This window comes from Hylobates moloch, unplaced genomic scaffold (assembly GCF_009828535.3).
Source record: "Hylobates moloch isolate HMO894 unplaced genomic scaffold, HMol_V3 SCAFFOLD_9, whole genome shotgun sequence".
In the NCBI taxonomy this organism is placed as follows: Eukaryota; Metazoa; Chordata; class Mammalia; order Primates; family Hylobatidae; genus Hylobates; species Hylobates moloch.
The window spans coordinates 362,883-383,440 of NW_026652284.1; the positions used below are offsets into that span (position 1 = coordinate 362,883).

The 20,558-nt window shown below is 49.2% G+C and overlaps 1 protein-coding gene across 1 annotated transcript in view; it reads right to left on the bottom strand.

Annotated features, from left to right (window-relative positions):
* Positions 1-19,378, bottom strand: part of NIPA1 (NIPA magnesium transporter 1) — a 37,350-nt gene extending 17,972 nt beyond the window's left edge. The window contains exons 1-2 of the mRNA XM_032758536.2: positions 19,197-19,378; positions 563-610 (exon numbers count right to left, since the gene is read on the bottom strand). Of these exons, the coding sequence (XP_032614427.1) occupies positions 563-610; positions 19,197-19,365 (217 nt within the window). The 5' untranslated portion in view covers positions 19,366-19,378. The remainder of the gene's footprint in view (positions 1-562; positions 611-19,196) is intronic.
* Between the last annotated feature and the right edge of the window lie 1,180 nt (positions 19,379-20,558).

Sequence of the window (20,558 nt, forward strand, 5' to 3'; positions counted from 1 at the left end):
TGGGATTACAGGCGTGAGCCACCATGCCTGGCCAAACATAATATTTCTGAATTTCAAAGACAGTTGTCCTTTATAATACATTTAGAGTTCTGAACTCTAATAATATTATTTATCTTTACATTATAGCACATGACCTGATCTTTGGGTCATGAAACTCTCTGTTAAACCAACTGTGCTGAGAAAAACAAGGCAGCCTAACATGGAATTTCACCAAATGCCAACAGCCCAACTACATGAGTAAGCAGGAGCTGTTTTAATTTCTTCGGGCCCAGGACAGATCAGCCTGGACTGAATTCATGGCTAATCGTGGGCAGCAGGGGCCTCCACCAGCTCCTAACGTGTCCTTCTGCACTCTCATCCTGAGAGGAAGGGGAGCAGGGAGAGTGCCCTGGGGAGGCAGGGACATCTGAACTGAAAGGCATGCTTAGGGCCTGGGGAGAGGCCACGCGACACCCTCTTCCAAAGAACAGAGCCACCCTAGCCCAGCCACCCCAGCCCTGCCCAGACCAGTGATGGATTCTAAGAAAGGAAAAGACCAGACTTCGCCACACAGGCTACTTACTTGCGATTGTGCCAGCCCACCACACAATGTCTGTTAAATAGGAAGTACCTATAAAAGAATGAGATAAAAAATGTCAGGGAAGTAGGCTTACCAGCTACGTATATCAGGAAGAGGTTTACAAGCAAGAAACTTTTGACATGAAAACTAAAATTGAAAAGAATGAATGTCATACTGTTTATTCACCCTAAAGAGAATCTTTCATCTATAAATGGCAGCATTACAGACCACTGAAAGTGGCAAAGTCAAGATATTTTTTGCAACCAACACAGGCTGACCCAAATAAGGAAATGAAATCTTTATACATCAGTTTTCTTTCACCCAAGCAGCTACCACAAAGACAGATATTCCTTCGATGGAGTTTTATTTTTATCTCAAAAGGGGTTGAGTCTTTAAAGTCCAACTCTCTCATGCATTTACTGTAGTCCATTTATATAAGAATTTCATTATCATAGGGTTTGACTTCCTGCTTAAACAAGTCACTCAATTTTCATTATTTATAACTCTTCTGATATGACTCTTCTTTCAGCCATGCAGGCACCACATCCTTACACTCACCTGATGCTCTGACATTTGACCTGAGACTTGCCGGCATCCCCTCAGGTTACCCCACCCACCCCACGCAGGGCAGGCGGAGCCCCAGCACCTTCCTCCCTCCCCGTGCCTCTTGACAGGTGTGTATGGTGAGAGGTCTCCCAACCTTTGAGACAGGTTTGTCCTTCAGATATGGCAAAACGCTCCTAAGCACTTTTTTTTTTTTTTTTTTGTTGCCCAGGCTAGGGTGCAATGGCGCGATGTCGGCTCACGGCAACCTCCGCCTCCCAGGTTCAAGCGATTCTCCTGCCTCAGCCTCCCTAGTAGCTGGGATTACAGGCATGTGCCACCATGCCCGGCTAATTTTGTATTTTTTTTAGTAGAGATGGGGTTTCTCCATGTTGGTCAGGCTGGTCTCGAACTCCTGATCTCAGGTGACCCGCCCACCTCGGCCTCCCAAAGTGCTGGGATTACAGGTGTGAGCCACTGTGCCTGGCCTTTTTTTTTTTTGAGATGGAGTCTCACTCTGTCACCCAGGCTGCAGTGCACTGGCGCGATGTTGACTCACTGAAACCTCCACTTCCCGGGTTCAAACAATTCTCCGGTCTCCGCCTCCTGAGTAGCTGAGACTACAGGAGCACGCCACCACGCCTAATTTTTGTATTTTTAGTAGAGACGGGGTTTCACCAAATTGGTCAGGCTGGTCTCGAACTCCTGACCTCAGGTGATCCACCTGCCTCAGCCTCCCAAAGTGCTGCGATTACAGATGTGCACCACACCTGGCCTGCTAAGCATTTTTTGAGGAGATTTTTTGTTGTCAACCACAGATTACAGTAATGAATTCTTTTTTCTTTTTCCTTTTTTTGAGATGGAGTCTCACTCTGTCGCTGAGGCTGGAGTGCAGTGGCACAATCTCAACTCACTACAACCTCTGCCTCCTGGGTTCAAGCGATTCTCATGCTTCAGCCTCCCAAGTAGCTGAGATTACAGGCGTGCACCACCACGTGTGGCTAATTTTTGTATTTTTAGTAGAGACGGGGTTTTGCTATTTTGGCCAGGCTGGTCTTCAATTCCTGGCTTCAAGTGATCCACCCACCTCGGCCTCCCAAATTGCTGTGATTACAGGAGTGAATCACCATGCCCAGCCGCAGTAACTAATTCTAATTGTTTTTATTCTCAGTAGTAAAACCACAATTTGGTATAAGACACATAGTCTGCTAGCCTGCTTAATGGAGCAGCAGAGCTACAAGTATTACAAAAAGTACTTACAAAACGAAATGGGGACTGGGCCCGGCGGCTCACACCTGTAATGCCAGCATTTTGGGAGGCTGAGGCAGGATGATCACTTGAGCCTAGGAGTTCAAGGTCAGCCTGGGCAACATAGCAAGACTCTATCTCTACAAAAAATTTAAAAATTAGCTGGGTGTGGTGGTGCATGCCTGTGGTCCCAGCTACTCAGGAGGCTGAGACAGAAGAATCGCTTGAGCCCAGGAGGATGAGGCTGCAGTTAGCCATGATCATGCCACTTCATTCCAGCCTGGGTGATAGAGTGAGACCCTCTCTCAAAAAAAAAAAAAAAAAAAGAAAAGAAAAGAATATTGCTATTTGATCACATCACAGTAAAAACTGATTTAGGCAAGAATCATTAATGGATACTAAAACAAGTGAATGAAAATTTACTGAGTCACCTCCATGGGTTTTTCTTATTAATTACGAACAGAAAATGTTATCTTTATAGAAAAGCCTGATGGACACTGGCTTAGCCAAGTGGTCAAAGTCTCCAGCACCAGTTGTGCCATCTGCCTGCTGCAGCTGTCTCCCAGCTCTGAGCCATGCCCTACCCCTGCTGCCAGGCTCCACTGAAGAAGACAGCCTGGCACCACTGGGGCTCCTGTCCTGTGTCCCTCTCAGTGTATCTAATACAAACAGGACCCAGGGTGTCCTATGAAGCAGAAAGTTTAGCGAAGCTTAAGAATGTCCCATGGTGGGCACTGCAGGAGAGTCAGCTATTAATACAGAATCAATGTTAGATTTCTATATGTGCTAATCAAAGTGGCTATCCCAAAATGCATGCCGAATACTTGAGTGAAAGGTCATCAGGTCCAGAATACTAGTGTGAAAAGTCTGTGGACCAGTTTCCCAACAAAACCACCATAACTAATAAATAAAGTACTTAAAAAAGTGGGCCGGGTGCAGTGGCTCACACTTGTAATCCCAGAACTTTGGGAGGCCGAAGTGGGTGGATCACAAGGTCAGGAGACCGAGACCATCCTGGCTAACGCAGTGAAACCCTGTCTCTACTAAAATTATCCTAAGGGCATCCAGAAAAGATCTCCTTTTTCATTCCTGATTTTAGTAATTTGATTCTTCTTTTTTGCTTGGTCAGTCTAGCTAAAGGTTTGTCAATTTCATTGTTCTTTTCAAAGAACCAACTTTTGATTTTGTTTTTATTGGGTTTTTAGATTTTTTTTCTTTTTGAGACAGGGTCTCACTCTGTTGCCCAGGCTGGGGTGTAGTGGCATGGTCTCTCAGTTCACTGCAAACTCCATCTCCCAGGTTAAAGTGATTCTCCTGCCTCAGCCTCCCAAGTAGCTGGAATTACAGGCATGAGCCACCACACGCAGCTGTCCTTTTATTGTAATGAACATGGTTTGGTCAGGACGTTTTGTGAAGTCATGGGATTCCTGCTACAGCAGCTGGACTATGTGACCCTCCTACAGTGAAAGCTGGTCCAAGGATGACAGTGACTAGTGCAATGAGGCCCATAGGCTCCCCGCTTTCACTGCTATGGTTATCCCAATATTGATCATCACATAGTATATGTTTTTGGCAGTTTATAAAATGTTCAAAAGTCACAAAATGAGGAGGAACCTGGCATACCAGGTACACAGGAATGGCAAAGTGAACAAAATGGTTTTTGTTCCTTTCCCAAAGGGTCCAGTTCACTTCCAAGCATTTCAGGCCCTGCAACTTGTACTCTCCAGCAAGAGCCTGGATTTGCACAAATCAAAAGGTGTTCAGGTCACCCTCACCTTTTAAACCAGTATTAGGCAAAATTTTTCTGCATCCACAGACATTAAGCAAGTCAGGTTTTTCTCCATCCAGGTACCTGTCCCCATACCCCTACCCATAAACAAAAGTGAAGCTCCTGCACTTGGTCCCTGAGAGCCTCGGTCCAGGAGTGTCCCTTCTGTTCTGCCCTGAAGAAAGTGCACGGCTGTGTGCCCAGCTTCCTCACTGAGCTGGCTGCTCCATTTTCCCTCCTCCTTCTTCAGCCAGGAGCTCCTAGGAGCCTGCATTCCATATTAGCCCTTGGCCCGTCATACAGATATCCGTGAGGATATCTAAAACAAGTAGGTTTTTTCACAGTTTCACCCTAAGCATTGCTTCCCCTAAGCACTGTTGTTCCGAAAGCTCGTTAGCCAGCACTCCCAGTAGGTATCTATGCCCAAGCTTCTCCTCTTCCCAGCTGATAACCGTCCTCTATTAATCTGCAGGTCCTCCGGCCTCAGCAAGAACAGGGAGCTGCAGCACTGAAGGATGCAGAGGATGCTGTTTGTCTTGCCACAGCCACACCTCCTCCCCGACCCCTAGTTGTGGGCTGCAGAGGACATGATCGCTAAGTTCCACTGGTTTTCCTCTCACTGGAAATCCCGGGTGCTGAGAGTTGCGTAGCTGCTTATGACAGCTAAACTATAAAACAAAGAAGTGTTTGTGCAAACACAAAAAAGCCTTGTCAGGATGACAGTATCAACTGACAGTGATGCTGTCCAACCAGGGGCATGTGGCTTTAGACCTTCCATTTAGTTATAAATGTGTCGGAAATGTCCTTCAAATACAGCTTTAGGCCAGGCGCGGTGGCTCACGCCTGTAATCCCAGCACTTTGGGAGGCCGAGGCGGGCGGATCATGCTGTCAGGAGATCAAGAACGTCCTGGCTAACACGGTGAAACCCGTCTCTACTAAAAATACAAAAAATTAGCTGGGCGTGGTGGCGGGCACCTGTATTCCCAGCTACTCAGGAGGCTGAGGCAGGAGAATGGCGTGAACCCAGGAGGCGGAGCTTGCAGTGAGCTGAGATCGCGCCACTGCACTCCAGCCTGGGCGACAGAGTGAGACTCCGTCCCAAAATAAATAAATAAATAAGTAAAAAAAAATAAATAAATACAGCTTTATAGTATAAAAATACAGATGGGCATCCAATGTATTTACCTTCTAATTATTCCACAAAAAGATTGCTTCCACTTATGTGTGCCCCTAACATCAACAACAGAAGTTGCTGATAAAAGCCAAGCAAGAGTGGATAACCAGTTCTTTGTAAATTAATGTATAAAAAAGATGTAACATAGTTTTTACAGAGTTCTCTTTTTCTTTTTCTTTTTGAGACAGAGTCTCACTCTCTTGCCCAGGCTGGAGTGCAGTGGCATGATCTCTGCTCACTGCAACCTCTGACTCCTGGGTTCAAACAGTTCTCCTGCCTCAGCCTCCTGAGTAGCTGGCATTACAGGCTGCGCCACCACACCCAGCTAATTTTTATATTTTTAGTAGAGACAGGGTTTCACCATACTGGTCAGCATGGTCTTGTACTCCTGACCTCAGGTGATCCGCTCATCTTGGCCTCCCAAAGTGCTGGGATTACAGGTGTGAGCCACCGCGCCCGGTCCTACAGAGTTCTCTAAGAAGGACTAAGATTAAATACATATTCTTTCCTGACACGAGCACAGCCAGAAGAAGGCATTAACTGCCTTCTGAGACATTAACTGAGCACTGCTGTGTACCAATTTACTCATGGATTTAATATTTGAAGTTCTTTTGCCTGTTGGTTATTAGATATGCAGAACTTATTTTTCCTAAGAAATAGTTTGGCAAGGCTGGGCGCGGTGGCTCACGCTTGTAATCCCAGCACTTTGGGAGGCCGAGGCGGGCGGATCACAAGGTCAGGAGATCGAGACCACAGTGAAACCCCATCTCTACTAAAAATACAAAAAGTTAGCCGGGCGTGGTGGCGGGCGCCTGTAGTCCCAGCTACTCGGAGAGGCTGAGGCAGGAGAATGGCGTGAACCCGGGAGGCGGAGCTTGCAGTGAGCCGAGATTGCGCCACTGCACTCCAGCCTGGGCAACAGAGCGGACTCCGTCTTAAAAAAAAAAAAAAATTTACTATAAAACTATATAATCAAGACAGTATGGTACTGGCATAAGGATAGACAAACACAATGGAATAGAGTTCAGAAATCGGTCCATACATGTACAGCCACATCACAGACTGAAGGAAGCACCAGTACAATTCAGTGGAAAAGTCTCCTCAACAAATGGTGCTGGACCAACTGGATGTTGTAGAGAAGAGAAAACGCTGAAGTTTAATTCATGCCTCAGACCATCCTGTAACTCTTTTTTTTTTTTTTGAGACGGAGTCTCGCTCTGTCGCCCAGGCTGGAGTGCAGTGGCGCAATCTCGGCTCACTGCAAGCTCTGCCTCCCGGGTTCACACCATTCTCCCGCCTCAGCCTCTCCAAGTAGCTGGGACTACAGGCGCCCGACTAATTTTTTGTATTTTTAGTAGAGACGGGGACTCACCCTGTTGGCCAGGATGATCTCGATCTCTTGACCTCGTGATCCACCCACCTCGGCCTCCCAAAGTGCTGGGATTACAGACGTGAGCCAGCACACCCCACTGGTTTTGTTTTGTTTTGTTTTTTTAAGATTTTTAGGATAGGCCAGGCGCAGTGGCTCATGCCTGTAATCCCAGCACTTACGGAGGCCGAGGCAGGCAGATCACAAGGTCAGGAGATCGAGACCATCCTGGCCAACACGGTGAAACCCTGTCTCTACTCAAAATACAAAAAATTAGCCGGGCGCAGTGGCAGGCGCCTGTAGTCCCAGCTACTCAGAGAGGCTGAGGGGGGAGAATGGCGTGAACCCGGGAGGCAGAGCTTGCAGTGAGCCGAGATTGCGCCACTGCACTCCAGCCTGGGCAACAGAGCAAGACTCTGTCTCAAAAAAAAAAAAAAAAAAAAAAGATTTTTAGCATATATGTTTCTTAGAACATCTGATAGGTGGGGCTAATATATGTTTTGTGCATAGGATTTTTTCACTAAGAATCAGTTTTGAGGCCAGGCGCAGTGGCTCACGCCTGTAATCCCAGCACTTTGGGAGGCCGAGGTGGGTGGATCACAAGGTGAGGAGATCGAGACCATCCTGGCTAACACAGTGAAACCCCGTCTCTACTAAATGTATAAAAAAAAATTAGCCGGGCGTGATGGCAGGCACCTGTAGTCCCAGCTACTTGGGAGGCTGAGGCAGGAGAATGGTGTGAACCCGGGAGACAGAGCTTGCAGTAAGCAGAGATCACACCACTGCACTCCAGCCTGGGCGACAGAGCGAGACTCCGTCCAAAAAAAAAAAAAAACCCCAAATATATTAGCCAGGCATGGTGGTGTGCACATGTAATCCCAGCTACTCAGGAGGCTGAGGCACAAGAATCGCTTGAACCTGGGAGGTGGAGGTTGCAGTGAGCTGAGATCGTATCACTGCACTTCAGCCTGGGTGACAGAGTGAGACTTTGTCTAAAAAAAAAAAAAAAAAAAAAAAAGAAAGAAACCTCAATTGTAATAGCAGCCACCTCCAGGTGGAGAGATGAATAAGTTCCACTTTCCGAACCACCATTTTCTATACTTTCCAGATTTTAAACAATGACTATGTATTCTACAATCAGGAAAAAATGCTTTTTAAAAACATGACTAAGCCTAGGTTCTGGAAACTCAAGATATACTCTGCTGAATAATTATATCACAGTAAAGAGCCCCGGCTGGGCATGAGTCAGGCAACCCTGTCCCTGCATGGGTCGGCGACATGGCCTCTTAGACCAGCCCTGGCAACATCCAAAAGGGACCGTTTACATTCGCAGGCTCCTGGCTGCAGAGTAGGAGTGTGAGACTGAACATTTCCTTTCTGAAAGTGATCTTTTCTAGTCCCTCATGGTTAAAACAAAAAAGGAATTGGTTATTCATTAAGGGCTTAATTAAAGAACTGAAAATAGCTGGGTGTAGTGGCTCACGCCTGGAATCCTAGTAGTTTGGAAGGCTAAGATGGGAGGATCACTTGAGGCCAGGAGTGGGGGACCAGCCTGATCAACATAACAACACCCTATCTCTAAAAAAAGAAAAAAGAAAGAAAAGAACTGAAAATATAAATATAAATTATATTTAAACTATAAATATTTGAGGGCAAAATATATTCTGTCCAACAGCAATTCAGTAAGACCAAGGATTATTGGTTTCATGTAGAAATTTACATTCGTGATGTCTTCCTGCTTCTATCATAAGAAAATGAAAATGAATTTCTGTTTGCCCAGCATCAGGGTACCGGCTTTTTCTAAATGAAGAGTTAAGTCTCTCCTAGAAAAGCCTTATCCGGGGCCATGCATGGTGGCTCACACATGTAATCCCAGCACTTTGGGAGGCTGAGGTGGAGGACCACTTGAGCCCCAGGAGTTCAAGACCAGCGTGGGCAACATAGCAAGATCATGTCTCTAAAAAAAAAAAAAAAATACAAAAATTAGCCAGATGCAGAGGTGGTGCTACTCGGGAGGCTGGGGTGGGGGATCACTTGAGCCCAGGAGGTCGAAGCTGCAGTGAGCCAAGATCACGCCACTGTACTCCAGCCTGGGCGACAGAAAAAGACTCTGTCTAAAAAAAAAAAATGCCTTATCTGTAGGTGGATTTATCTATCTTCCCCCTAACCACCCCACAGGGGGCAGGGTGAGAGAACAATACCAAACTCAGCCCCAGCTATGTTCATATTCAGGCACCACCAGTTGTGTGACCAGGCACATGTTAGGATCTCTGCAAATCTGAACCTCCTCTTCTGTATCTTGCCCCTGGGATTCACATCCTTATACATCCCCTCCCATACTGCACTTGAGTGGCCCGAGCAAGCCAAGAGATGTGGCAGAAGCAGCACTACAAGGATCCACCAAGCTTCCACCGTGGTCCTTAGGAGGCTTTGCCAAGGGAAAGCCACACACCATGGAAGGGGTCTGGCTTCCCAGAGACCAGCACGCTGTAAGGGGGTCCAAGGGAGCCCTGCGTGAAGAGCCGCAGGGATAGAGGAAGGGAGAGCAGAGACAGCAATGCTCAGCAAGCCCTCAGCTGTCCAGCTACCCCAGACTCGAGTGAAGATGCCATGTGCATGGCCGCCCAGTCCTGTCCGGCACTGAGTTGACTCCAGCCCCGGCCACCGTCTGCTTGAAGCTGCTGGAGAGTCGCCTAGCTGAGCCCAGTCCACCGCAGAATCATGACATGACATGAGTCTGGGACACCATGGGGCTTCAGTACGCAGCAGCCCCCCTTTATCTCCTCTTCTGATGGAAACAGCATTAAGGAAACCAAGCACAGGCTGCGAGCCATTCAAAGGCTCCTGACTCTCACACCCTTCTCACCATGCCTATATCACTGATCTCCTCTCAGGGTCAGATAAAGATCAGAGCTGGCAGTAACTCTAGATTCTGTTGCTTAGTAGGAAGTAAGTAAGGTCAGCTCTGAGGCACCTGAAGACAGATCCGAAATCCTTTCATAAAACAAAAGGTTCAGGTTGGCCGTCCTCACTCTGCGGCTCCCCGTGGCCAGTTAGACACCTCTGCTCAGTGTCCAGCCCATTCCTCCCAGTGGACATGTGATAGCCCTGGAAGAGCTGGGATGGGGGGGAATGCAAATGAGTGAACAGGCCATCATCCCTCAGGGTCAGGGGACAAGAGAGGGCCGGGGGTACTGAGGACATGCACCAAGGAGACACACAAGGGGCATGACCTCATGTCAGGGTCTGGAGGGTCCCCAGAAGCAGCGGAACTAACCTCGCTCTGTCTCCACCTGGGGCGGGAGCGTGCCCAGGTGTGAGGAGCGTGGGTATGACAGGAAACCCAAAATTGACAAATGGGATCTAATTAAACTAAAGAGCTTCTGCACAGCAAAAGAAACTACCATCAGAGTGAATAGGCAACCTACAGAATGGGAGAAAATTTTTGCAACCTACTCATCTGACAAAGGGCTAATATCCAGAATCTACAATGAACTCAAACAAATTTACAAGAAAAAAACAAACAACCCCATCAAAAAGTGGGCAAAGGACATGAACAGACACTTCTCAAAAGAAGACATTTATGCAGCCAAAAAACACATGAAAAAATGCTTATCATCACTGGCCATCAGAGAAATGCAAATCAAAACCACAGTGAGATACCATCTCATACCAGTTAGAATGGCCATCATTAAAAAATCAGGAAACAACAGGTGCTGGAGAGGATGTGGAGAAATAGGAACACTTTTACACTGTTGGTGGGACTGTAAACTAGTTCAACCATTGTGGAAGTCAGTGTGGCGACTCCTCAGGGATCTAGAACTAGAAATACCATTTGACCCAGCCATCCCATTACTGGGTATATACCCAAAGGATTATAAATCATGCTGCTATAATGACACATGCACACGTATGTTTATTGCGGCACTATTCACAATAGCAAAGAGTTGGAACCAACCCAAATGTCCAACAACGATAGACTGGATTAAGAAAATGTGGCACATATACACCATGGAATACTATGCAGCCATAAAAAATGATGAGTTCATGTCCTTTGTAGGGATATGGATGAAACTGGAAAACATCATTCTCAGTAAACTATCGCAAGGACAAAAAACCAAACACCGCATGTTCTCACTCATAGGTGGGAATTGAACAATGAGAACTCATGGACACAGGAAGGGGAACATCACACTCCGGGGACTGTTGTGGGGTGGGGGGAGGGGGAGGGGGAGGGACAGCATTAGGAGATATACCTAATGCTAAATGACGAGTTAATGGGTGCAGCAAAACAACATGGCACCTGGATACATATGTAACAAACCTGCACATTGTGCACATGTACCCTAAAACCTAAAGTATAAAAAAAAAAAAAAAAAAAAGAATACGTCCACCCCAGAGCCAGTGCGAGTGTGGAAGGCTTGGGGGCTCGAAATGGGACACCTAGATCTCAGTTTCCACTCTCACGAGACCACTCCCTTCCCCTCCACATCTCCACAGGGTGGCTGCACCGCAGGCAGCACTCCTCTCAGGGAGGAGTCTATAAAATCCGAAAAGGATGTTTTTATTTTGGTAAAATATACATAACATAAACTTTATCATCTTAACCATTTTGAAGTGTTCAGCTCAGTCCTGTGAAATACACTGACACTGCTGTGCAGCCATCACCACCATCCATCTCCACACTCCATCTTCACACACTGAAGCTTTGTACCCATAAACACCAACTCCCATTTCCCCTCCTCCCACCCCTGGAACCACCATTCTACTTCCTGTCTCTATGAATGTCACTGCGGTGGGTGCCTCACATAAGCGGAATCACCGGCTTTGTCATTTGTGACTGGCTTGTTTCGCTCAGCAAAATGTCCTCCATGTTGCAGCATGTGTGAGAACTGCCTTTTGCTATCATCCTTCAGTTGATGACACCTGGTTGCTAGGTTGTTGCAGATAATGCTGACAGTCAATGCAATCCCTATCAATATAACAGCAACATTTTTCAGGGAAATAGAAAAAAAACAATTCATATGAAGCCAAAAAAGAGCCCAAATATCCAAAGCAATCCTGAGCAAAAAGAACAATGCTGAAGGCAACACACCTCCTGACTTCAAAACCAATTATAAGCCTAGAGTAACCAAAATAGCCTGATATTTGTATAAAAAGACACATAGACCAATGGGACAAATAGAGAACCCAGAAATAAATCTACATATTTACTCCCATTGATCCTCAACAAAGCCACCAAGAAGATGCACTGGGGAAAGCATACACCCTTCAATAAATGTAGCTAGGAAAACTTAATAGCCATGTGCAGAAAAATAAAACTGGACCCCTATGTGTCACCATACACAAAAGTCAACTCAAGATAGACTAAAGACTTAAACGTAAGTTGGAAGGCCGAAAACAGGCAGAACACTTGAGGTCAGGAGTTCAAGACCAGCCTGGCCAACATGGTGAAACCCTGTCTCTACTAAAAACAGGAAAATTAGCTGGGCATGGTGGCGGACACCTGTAGTCCCAGCTACTCGGGAGGCTGCGGCAGGAGAATCCCTTGAACCTGGTAGGCGGAGGTTGCAGTGAGCCAAGATCACGCCACTGCACTCCAGCCTGGGAGATGGAGCGAGACTCCCTCTCAAAAAAAAATTTAAAAAAAGAAGCTCTAATGTTTGATGGCAGGGCAGAATAACTATTCTTAGCAACAATACCATGTATTCGCTTTTTTTTTTTTTTTTTTTTTTTTTTTTGGGACACAGTCCCACTCCGTAGCCTGGCTGGCATGGAGTGGAGTGCAGTGGTGCGATCTCAGCTCACTGCAACCTCTGCATCCCGGGTTCAGGCAATTTTCATGCCTCAGCCTCCCAAGTGTCTGGGACTACAGGCATGTGCCACCACGCCCGGCTAATTTTTGTATTTTTGTAGAGATGGGGTTTCATCATGTTGGCCAGGCTGATCTTGAACTCCTGACCTCAGGTGATCTGCCCACCTTGGTGTCCCAAAGTGCTGTGATTATAGGCGTGAGCCACCACGCGCCCAGGATTTTTGTTTTTGAGACGGAGTCTCACTCCGTTGCCCAGGCTGGAGTGCAGTGGTGCAATCTTGGCCACTGTAACCTGCGCCTCCCGCTACCAACCCAGTTCTTTTTTTTTTGTTTTTTTAGATGGAGTTTTTGCTCTTGTTGCCCAGGCTGGAGTGCAATGGTGTGATCCAGCCTCACTGCAACTTCCGCCTCCCGAGTTCAAGCAATTCTCCTGCCTCAGCCTCCTGAGTAGCTGGGATTACAGGTGCCCACCACCACACCCGGACAATTTCTGTATTTTTAGTAGAGACGGGGTTTCACCATGCTGGCCAGGCTGGTCTCAAACACCTGACCTCAGGCAATCCACCTGCCTCGGCCTCCCAAAGTGCTGGGATTACATGTGTGAGCCACCATGCCCGGCCCTCACTCAATTCTTAAAAGCCTCCAGGCTGGGCGCAGTGGCAGCCCAGCACATTGGGAGGCCGAGGAAGGCAGATCACGAGGTCAGAAGATCGAGACCATTCTGGCTAACGTGGTGAAACCCCATCTCTACTAAAAATACAAAAAATTAGCCGGGTGTGGTGGCGGGCATCTGTAGTCCCAGCTATTTGGGAGGCTAAGGCAGGAAAACGGCAAGAACCTGGGAGGCGGAGCTTGCAGTGAGTGGAGATCACACCACTGCCCTCCAGCCTGGGCGACAGAGCAAGACTCCATCTCGAAAAAAAAAAAAGCCTCCAACAAATTCTAAACACACAACTTTCCTGAGACTGTCCCCAGGAAGCCTGTCCCAGGGCAGCCATGCAAACCCCTCAAGGGCAGCCATCCTGCGCAGCCTGACTTTGGGCTCATCCTCACCCACCCAGGCACACTCAGCCTCTGCTGCACCTGCTGAGTGATGGCACTGCTATTCTAATGTTGCCATGGGCTTTCCACAAATGTCTTCACATCCTGTGAATGTTTCTCTTCCATAAGCCCTGCTTCAATGGGGCTCTGACACTGAACACGACCCACTGCCTCCCTGCCTGCTTCCCACAGCATGTCATCCAAAAGCATGGCAAAGAAGGCAGGCGGTCCCAGCCGAGCCTATGCTGTAGAGGATGCTCCCTGGCCTACGTCATCCAAAAGCATGGCAAAGAAGTCAGATGGTCCCATCTGAGCCTATGCTGTAGAGGACGCTCCCTGGCCTACTGGGACTTGTACTGTGTATCTGGCTGATTCTCTGGGAAGTTCCTTTAAAAGTGAAAGAGGGCCAGGTGCGGTGGCTCACACCTGTAATCCCAGCACTTTGGGAGGTCCAAGCGGGTGGATCAAGACCAGCCTGGCCAATATGGTGAAACCCTGCCTCTACTCAAAATACAAAAATTAGCCAGGTGTGGTGGCAGACGCCTGTAATCACAGCTACTGGGGAGGCTGAGGCAGGAGAATCGCTTGAACCCAGGAGGCAGAGATTGCAGTGAGCCGAGATGGCACCACTGCACTCCAGCCTGGGCGACAGAGCAAGACTCCGTCTCAAAAAAAAAAAAAAAAGTGAAACAGGAAGCCGTGCCTCAAACCGCCCAGTAGAAGGACTGTGACCAGAACTTGACTCCCCTGAAGATGAGACTCCAGAATCTCAAATCTAGAAATGCTACCACCTGGCAATTCATTTAGAGTTTAAACTTTCATTGTTTAGCTCCCACTTATAAGTGAGAACATGCGGTTTTTGACTTTCAGACGTACAGAGTGGAATAACAGATATTGGAAACTCCAAATGAACAGGAATGAAAGGAAATAAAGTAGACTTGGAAGAGGGCCAAGTGGGCAACTTGAGAGATCAAGTGCCTTCATTAATTTCATACTTCGCCAGTGACCACCCAGTGCCACTGATTCAGGCTAGCTGGGTTAACCTGAAGGGAAGGGTTGGAGGGATGAAATATTATATTCAGGTGGTGTTACACTAAAAGCCCAGACTTCACCACTGTTCAATATAACCATATAACATAACTGCATTTGTACCCCTAAATCCATCCAAAAATTTAAAAAATTTTAAAGCTTAAAATTTCAGTAAGGGCCGGGTGCGGTGGCTCACGCTTGTAATCCCAGCACTTTGGGAGGCCAAGGCGGGTGGATCACGAGGTCAGGAGATCGAGACCATGGTGAAACCCCGTCTCTACTAAAAATACAAAAAATTAGCCGGGCGTGGTGGCGGGCGCCTGTAGTCCCAGCTACTGAGAGGCTGAGGCAGGAGAATGGCGTGAACCTGGGAGGCGGGGCTTGCAGGGAGCTGAGATTGCGCCACTGCACTCCAGCCTGGGCGACAGAGCGAGATTCCGTCTCAAAAAAAAAAAAAAAAATTTCGGTAAGACACAACTTTTTCCAGCATAAGGACTGTCACGCTAGGTCTCCCTTAAAGCAAGAACTTCACTCTCTGGTGCTTGCGTATCTCCCCTCTCCTCCCTCATCCTCTATTTCTGTCATTTCATACTGGTCGATTCTGCTGCTTGCAACAGATGTAGGAAAGGATTTTATGGCGAGAAGATTTTAAAACTGCTGCATTCTCAACACCTACACAATGCCTGGTGCATTATAAGAGCTTCATCAAGGCCAGGCGTGGTGGCTCACATCTGTAATCCCAGCACTTTGGGAGGTCAAGGCGGGTGGATCACCTGAGGTTGGGAGTTCGAGACCAGCCTGACCAATATGGAGAAACCAGTCTCTACTAAAAACACAAAATTAGCCAGGCGTGGTGGTACATGCCTATAACCCAAGTACTCGGGAGGCTGAGGCAGGAGAATCGCTTGAACCCGGGAGGTGGAGGTTGCAGTGAGCTGAGATTGCACCATTGCACTCCAGCTTGGGCAACAAGAGCGAAACTCCATCTCAAAAAAAAAAAAAAAGCACTTTGGGAGGCCGAGGCGGGAGGATCACAAGGTCAGAGGTCAGGAGATCGAGCCTGGTGACAGAGCGAGACTCCGTCTCAAAAAACAAAAACAAAAAGAAATTCATCAGTATCTGTTGAACAAATCAAAGCAGACATTGAAACAACACTCTATATCTATCTTCTACCACCATGAGTAACACAGCTAGCCTGAATCAGTGGCACTGGGTGGTCACTGGGGAAGTATGCAATTAATGAAGGCACCTGATCTCTCAAGTTGCCCGCTTGGCCCTCTTCAAAGTCTACGTTACTTCCTTTCATTCCTGTTCTAAAACTTTTTAATAAACTTTTCACCGAGCCTGGTGGCTCAGACCTGTAATTCCACCACTTTGGGAGGCCAAGGTGGGCAGATCATCTGAGGTCAGGAGTTCAATACCAGCCTGTCCAACATGGTGAAACCCCGTCTCTGCTAAAATACAAAAATTAGCTGGACATGGTAGCGTGTACCTGTAATCCCAGCTACTCAGGAGCCTGAGACAGGAGAATTGCTTGAGCCTGGGAGGCGGAGGCTGCAATGAGCCAAGATCGCGCCACTGCACTCCAGCCTGGGTGACAGAGCTAGACTCCCGTCTCCAAAAAGAAACTTTCATTCCTGATCTAAAACTTGCCTAGGTCTCTCTTTCTGCTTTATGCCCCTCAGCCAAATTCTTTCTTCTGAGGAAGCAAGAACTGAGGTTGTTGCAGTCCCACATGGATTCCCCACTGGTAACATACTTTGGTGTCACATGACTTGGAAATGTTCCCTAGTGTAAGACACCTCCATGCCTCTCTCGCCTTCTTCAGCAGGAGGTGCTCAACCCCTATACATGTTTTCTTCTCCTTTCCTCTCCTACTTACTAACCAAATCCCAAAACAATTCCTCTCAGCCATAAGTGACTCTGCCCCGCCGGCTGGTCTCTCAGCTCACCTTGATGGGTGGCTCACAGGGATGGAAAGGACCTTGGGTCCATACCGGGAAGAACTGAGGCGCTAAAGGCCTCCTGGACAGGAGGCTCTGAAGAGTCATGGGGCTAAAGCCTAACACCATGCAATCTCTGAGGCTTAAAATAAACAATGAAAATCACAAGTTCACTTCGATTAATTTAAAACCATAATATAGGCTGGGTGTTGGTGGCTCACGCCTGTAATCCCAGCATTTTGGGAGACTGAGGTGGGCAGATCACCTGAGGTCTGGAGTTTGGGACCATCCTGGCCAACATGATGAAACCCCATCTCCAGTAAAAACACAAAATTAGCCAGATGTGGTGGGACGTGCCTGTTAATACCAGCTACTCGGGAGGCTGAGGCAGGCGAATCGCTTGAACCCGGGAGGCGGAGGTTTCAGTGAGCGGAGATGGCGTCATTGCACTCCAGCCTGGGCAACAAGAGCAAAACTCCGTCTCAAAAAAAAAATCATAATAAAAAATAAATAAATGAATGAAAGCATAGTATATAAGAAACAGCATCTGTCTTTTTTTTTTTTTTTTTTTAAGACAGAGTCTTCTCTTCTCGCTCAGGCTGGAGTGCAATGGCACAATTTTGGCTCACTGCAACCTCCCCTCCTGGGTTCAAGCAATTCTCCTGCTTCAGCCTCCCGAGTAGCTGGGATTACAGGCGCCCGCCACCACGCCCAACTAATTTTTGCATTTTTAGTGGAGACGGGGTTTCACCATGTTGACCAGACTGGTCTCGAACTCCTGACCTCAGGTGATCCACCCGCCTCAGCCTCCCAAAGTGCTGGGATTACAGGTGTGAGCCACTGCGCCCAGCTTATCATGTTTTTTTAAAAGGCTGATCTGTTGTTTATTTTCCTATTCACCAATTCCTTTGAGCCACGTGACCTGGGTTGAAATAACAGTTTTACTCAACTTTTTAGAAAACTAACTAAAGCTCGTATTCAGCTTTCCTTCGTTTTTCCCTAATGTCTTACATTTGGTGTTCACGTATTCTTAGGCTCCTCCTGGTTGTGACGCGCTTTCAGAGTCCATGACCTTCACAGAGGACTGGTCAGGTGTACTGCAAGATGTTCTTTTTTTTTTTTTTTTTTTTTGAGATGGAGTCTTGCTCTGTCACCCAGACTGAGTGCAGTGGTGGATCCTGGCTCACTGCAACCTCTGTCTCCCGGGTTCAAGAGATTCTCCTGCCTCAGCTGGTACTACAGGTGCGTGCCACCACACCGGGGTAATGTTTTGTATTTTTAGTAGAGATGGGGTTTCGTCGTGTTAGCCAGGATGGTCTAGATCTCCTGACTTTGTGACCCGCCCGCCTTGGCCTCCCAAAGTGCTGGGATTACAGGCACCAGCCACCGTGCCCAGCCGCAAGATGTTCTTCTACTCCGGTTTGTGTGGTGTTTTCCTCATGCTCACGTTAGGGCCGTGGACTGGGGGAGGTGAGGTGCTTTCTCGGGCCATCCTATTAATAAAGTCACGTGCGTTGACCATCTCACGCAGTCCTAGGGCCTGTCACACGGACAGGTGCTCCCTGAAGTGTGGCTGCGGTGTGTGTATCTGTGTGCCTTAGAGACAGACACATCTGCATCCTTGGAAAATCATACTTGGTTTTACTTAATTCTATTTAATTAAATTGTATGGGAGACCGCTATGCTTTCACTTTAAAGCTGAATTCCTTAAATTATCCATGATTTTATATTTTCATTCGAGACTGTCAGGCCCTTTATCTCTTCTCTGAAGCCAACGCCTGGCTCGCTCAGATAAAGTTTCACCTGCGTTCCGCAATGTAAATTATTACATGAGTTTACTTTCTCTCACAACCCATGACTGGGGGGCCACATCCTTCCCAGAAAGCTCTTAATATTCTTCTTCTGAGAGTATGGCCAAGAACCACAACACTTTCTCAGTCCCTCTGGAAGCAATGGAAACGGACTGTTTCACACCTGCCACATCCTGCATCGGCAAACCGGTCCCGTCCGGGGCCTCCCAGCACAAACCACACCGGGAGACCTCTGCCCCGCAGAGCACTACGGAGTGCGGGGCTGCGGCACATCCACCTGGGGAGTGGCCTTCGCCCGTCCGGGGCTTGGTTTTGGATCTGCCGCGCGCGTTCTCCACACTGAAGACCACTTGTATTCATTTGGTGCAGGTCTAAGCCGCAGCGGGCTCCGTCGAGCACCCCAGGAACGCACAGCCCTGAGGGCCCGCCCGGGTCTTCCTTTTGCACCCGCAAGGCCTCTGCGGGGGCCTGGAAATCCCGGGTCTCGCTCACCCGAGCACCGCGTCCGCAGGAGGCTCCCGGCCGCGGGTTGCGGGCCACGGTGAGGGCTGCGGGGCGGCGCGGGGCAGGTCCTGGACCGAGGGAAAAAGTCAGCCGGGGAAGCCCGCACACCGAAGCCGGCCGCTCCGGCCGCCGGGAACGGAGAAAAGCCGTGGCGGCGGCGAAGCGCCGGACGCTCAGGACGCGCCTGTGATCCCCGGGCCGCTTCGGGGCCTCAGCGCCGGGACGCGGCGGCAGCTGGGCCCGCCCCGGGGAGCACCCGCCCGCGCAGCCTTCCCCCACGCTGGGCCCGGGCCCCGACCCCGTCCCCTGTCCCCACCCGGGCGCCCCCACCTGCGACCGCCTTCTCCGCCCGCGACGCCGCCCGCCTCCCCCACCGGCCCGCCCGCCCTACCTCGCCGCTTGGCACGCACGATGCCCTTCTTCTGTAGCACGAACGTGGACCCGTTCACCAGGCTCGACACGACGGCCACGCCCAGGCCGAGCGAGACGGCGGCGGGGCTCGGGCTACGCGCCCCTTCCCCGGCCGCCGCCGCCGCCGCCGCCGCCGCTGCAGTCCCCATTCCGCCCGCGCCCGCCCTCCGAGCCTGCGCCTGCGCGCCGCGCCCCGCGGGGCGGGATGGGGGGTGACCGGGAGGCGCGGGCGGGGGCGGGGACGGGGAGGAGAGGGAAGGGGGCGGGGGCGGGACGGGGGTGCCAGGGACCGGCGCCTAAGGCCGCGGGGACAGCGGTGGCGCCGGACGCGGCGGCAGTGAGGGGCCGGTGAGGCGCCGGGGGGGGCGGGGGTTCCCGGATTTCGCAAATGGAAATGCAGGACTCCCGGTTAAGTTTGCGCGGAGAAACATGCATACTTTGTCCTCTGCAATATCCGGGCAGCGGAGCGCGGCAGGACGCACCCGCGGGCAGCGGTCCCCGAAGAGCCTCCAGCCGCCAGCCCAACTCCCCGGAGCGCGAAGCCCGGCGCGCCGCTGCAGAGATCGAAGGCGGAGCCCTGGCGCTGGGCGTTTCTCTTCCGCCCTTCTTGGCGCTAGAGTCAGCTACGCCGGGCTCTGGGCTTGTTGTGCTCCCACGGTCTAATTTCCTCGTTTTAATCAACTACAACAAGCCGGGCGCGGTGGCTCACGCCTGTAATCCCAGCACTTTGGGAGGCCGAGGCGGGCGGATCACGAGGTCAGGAGATCGAGACCACGGTGAAACCCCGTCTCTACTAAAAATACAAAAAATTAGCTGGGTGTGGTGGCGGGCGCCTGCAGTCCCAGCTACTCGGGAGGCTGAGGCAGGAGAATGGCGTGAACCCAGGAGGCAGAGCGTGCAGTGAGCGGAGATCACACAACTGCACTCCAGCCTGGGCGACAGAGCGAGACTCCGTATAAAAAAGAAAGAAAGAAAGAAACTACAACAAAATTACAAGCTTGAAAAATAGGAAAAAATTATTTTAAAGTGACTCAATTCCACAACTCTCACCTAATTGTTAGTATTTTAGGTGTTTTCCCATAATGTATACATACTTTTACATGTTTCCAATTACAAATACAAAATTTCCTTTTTATTTAATATATATCAGTTTCTGTATCGCTACATAAATATGATTATTCTAATGACAGTATAGTAATTTGTCTAACCATTCAGCCATTGTTGGGTGTTAGGTAGCTACCAGGTTGGTTGGTTTGTTTTTTTTGAGACAGTCTCGCTCTGTCGCCCAGGCTGGAGGGCAGTGGCGCGATCTCTGCTCACTGCAACCTTCCGCCTCCCGGAT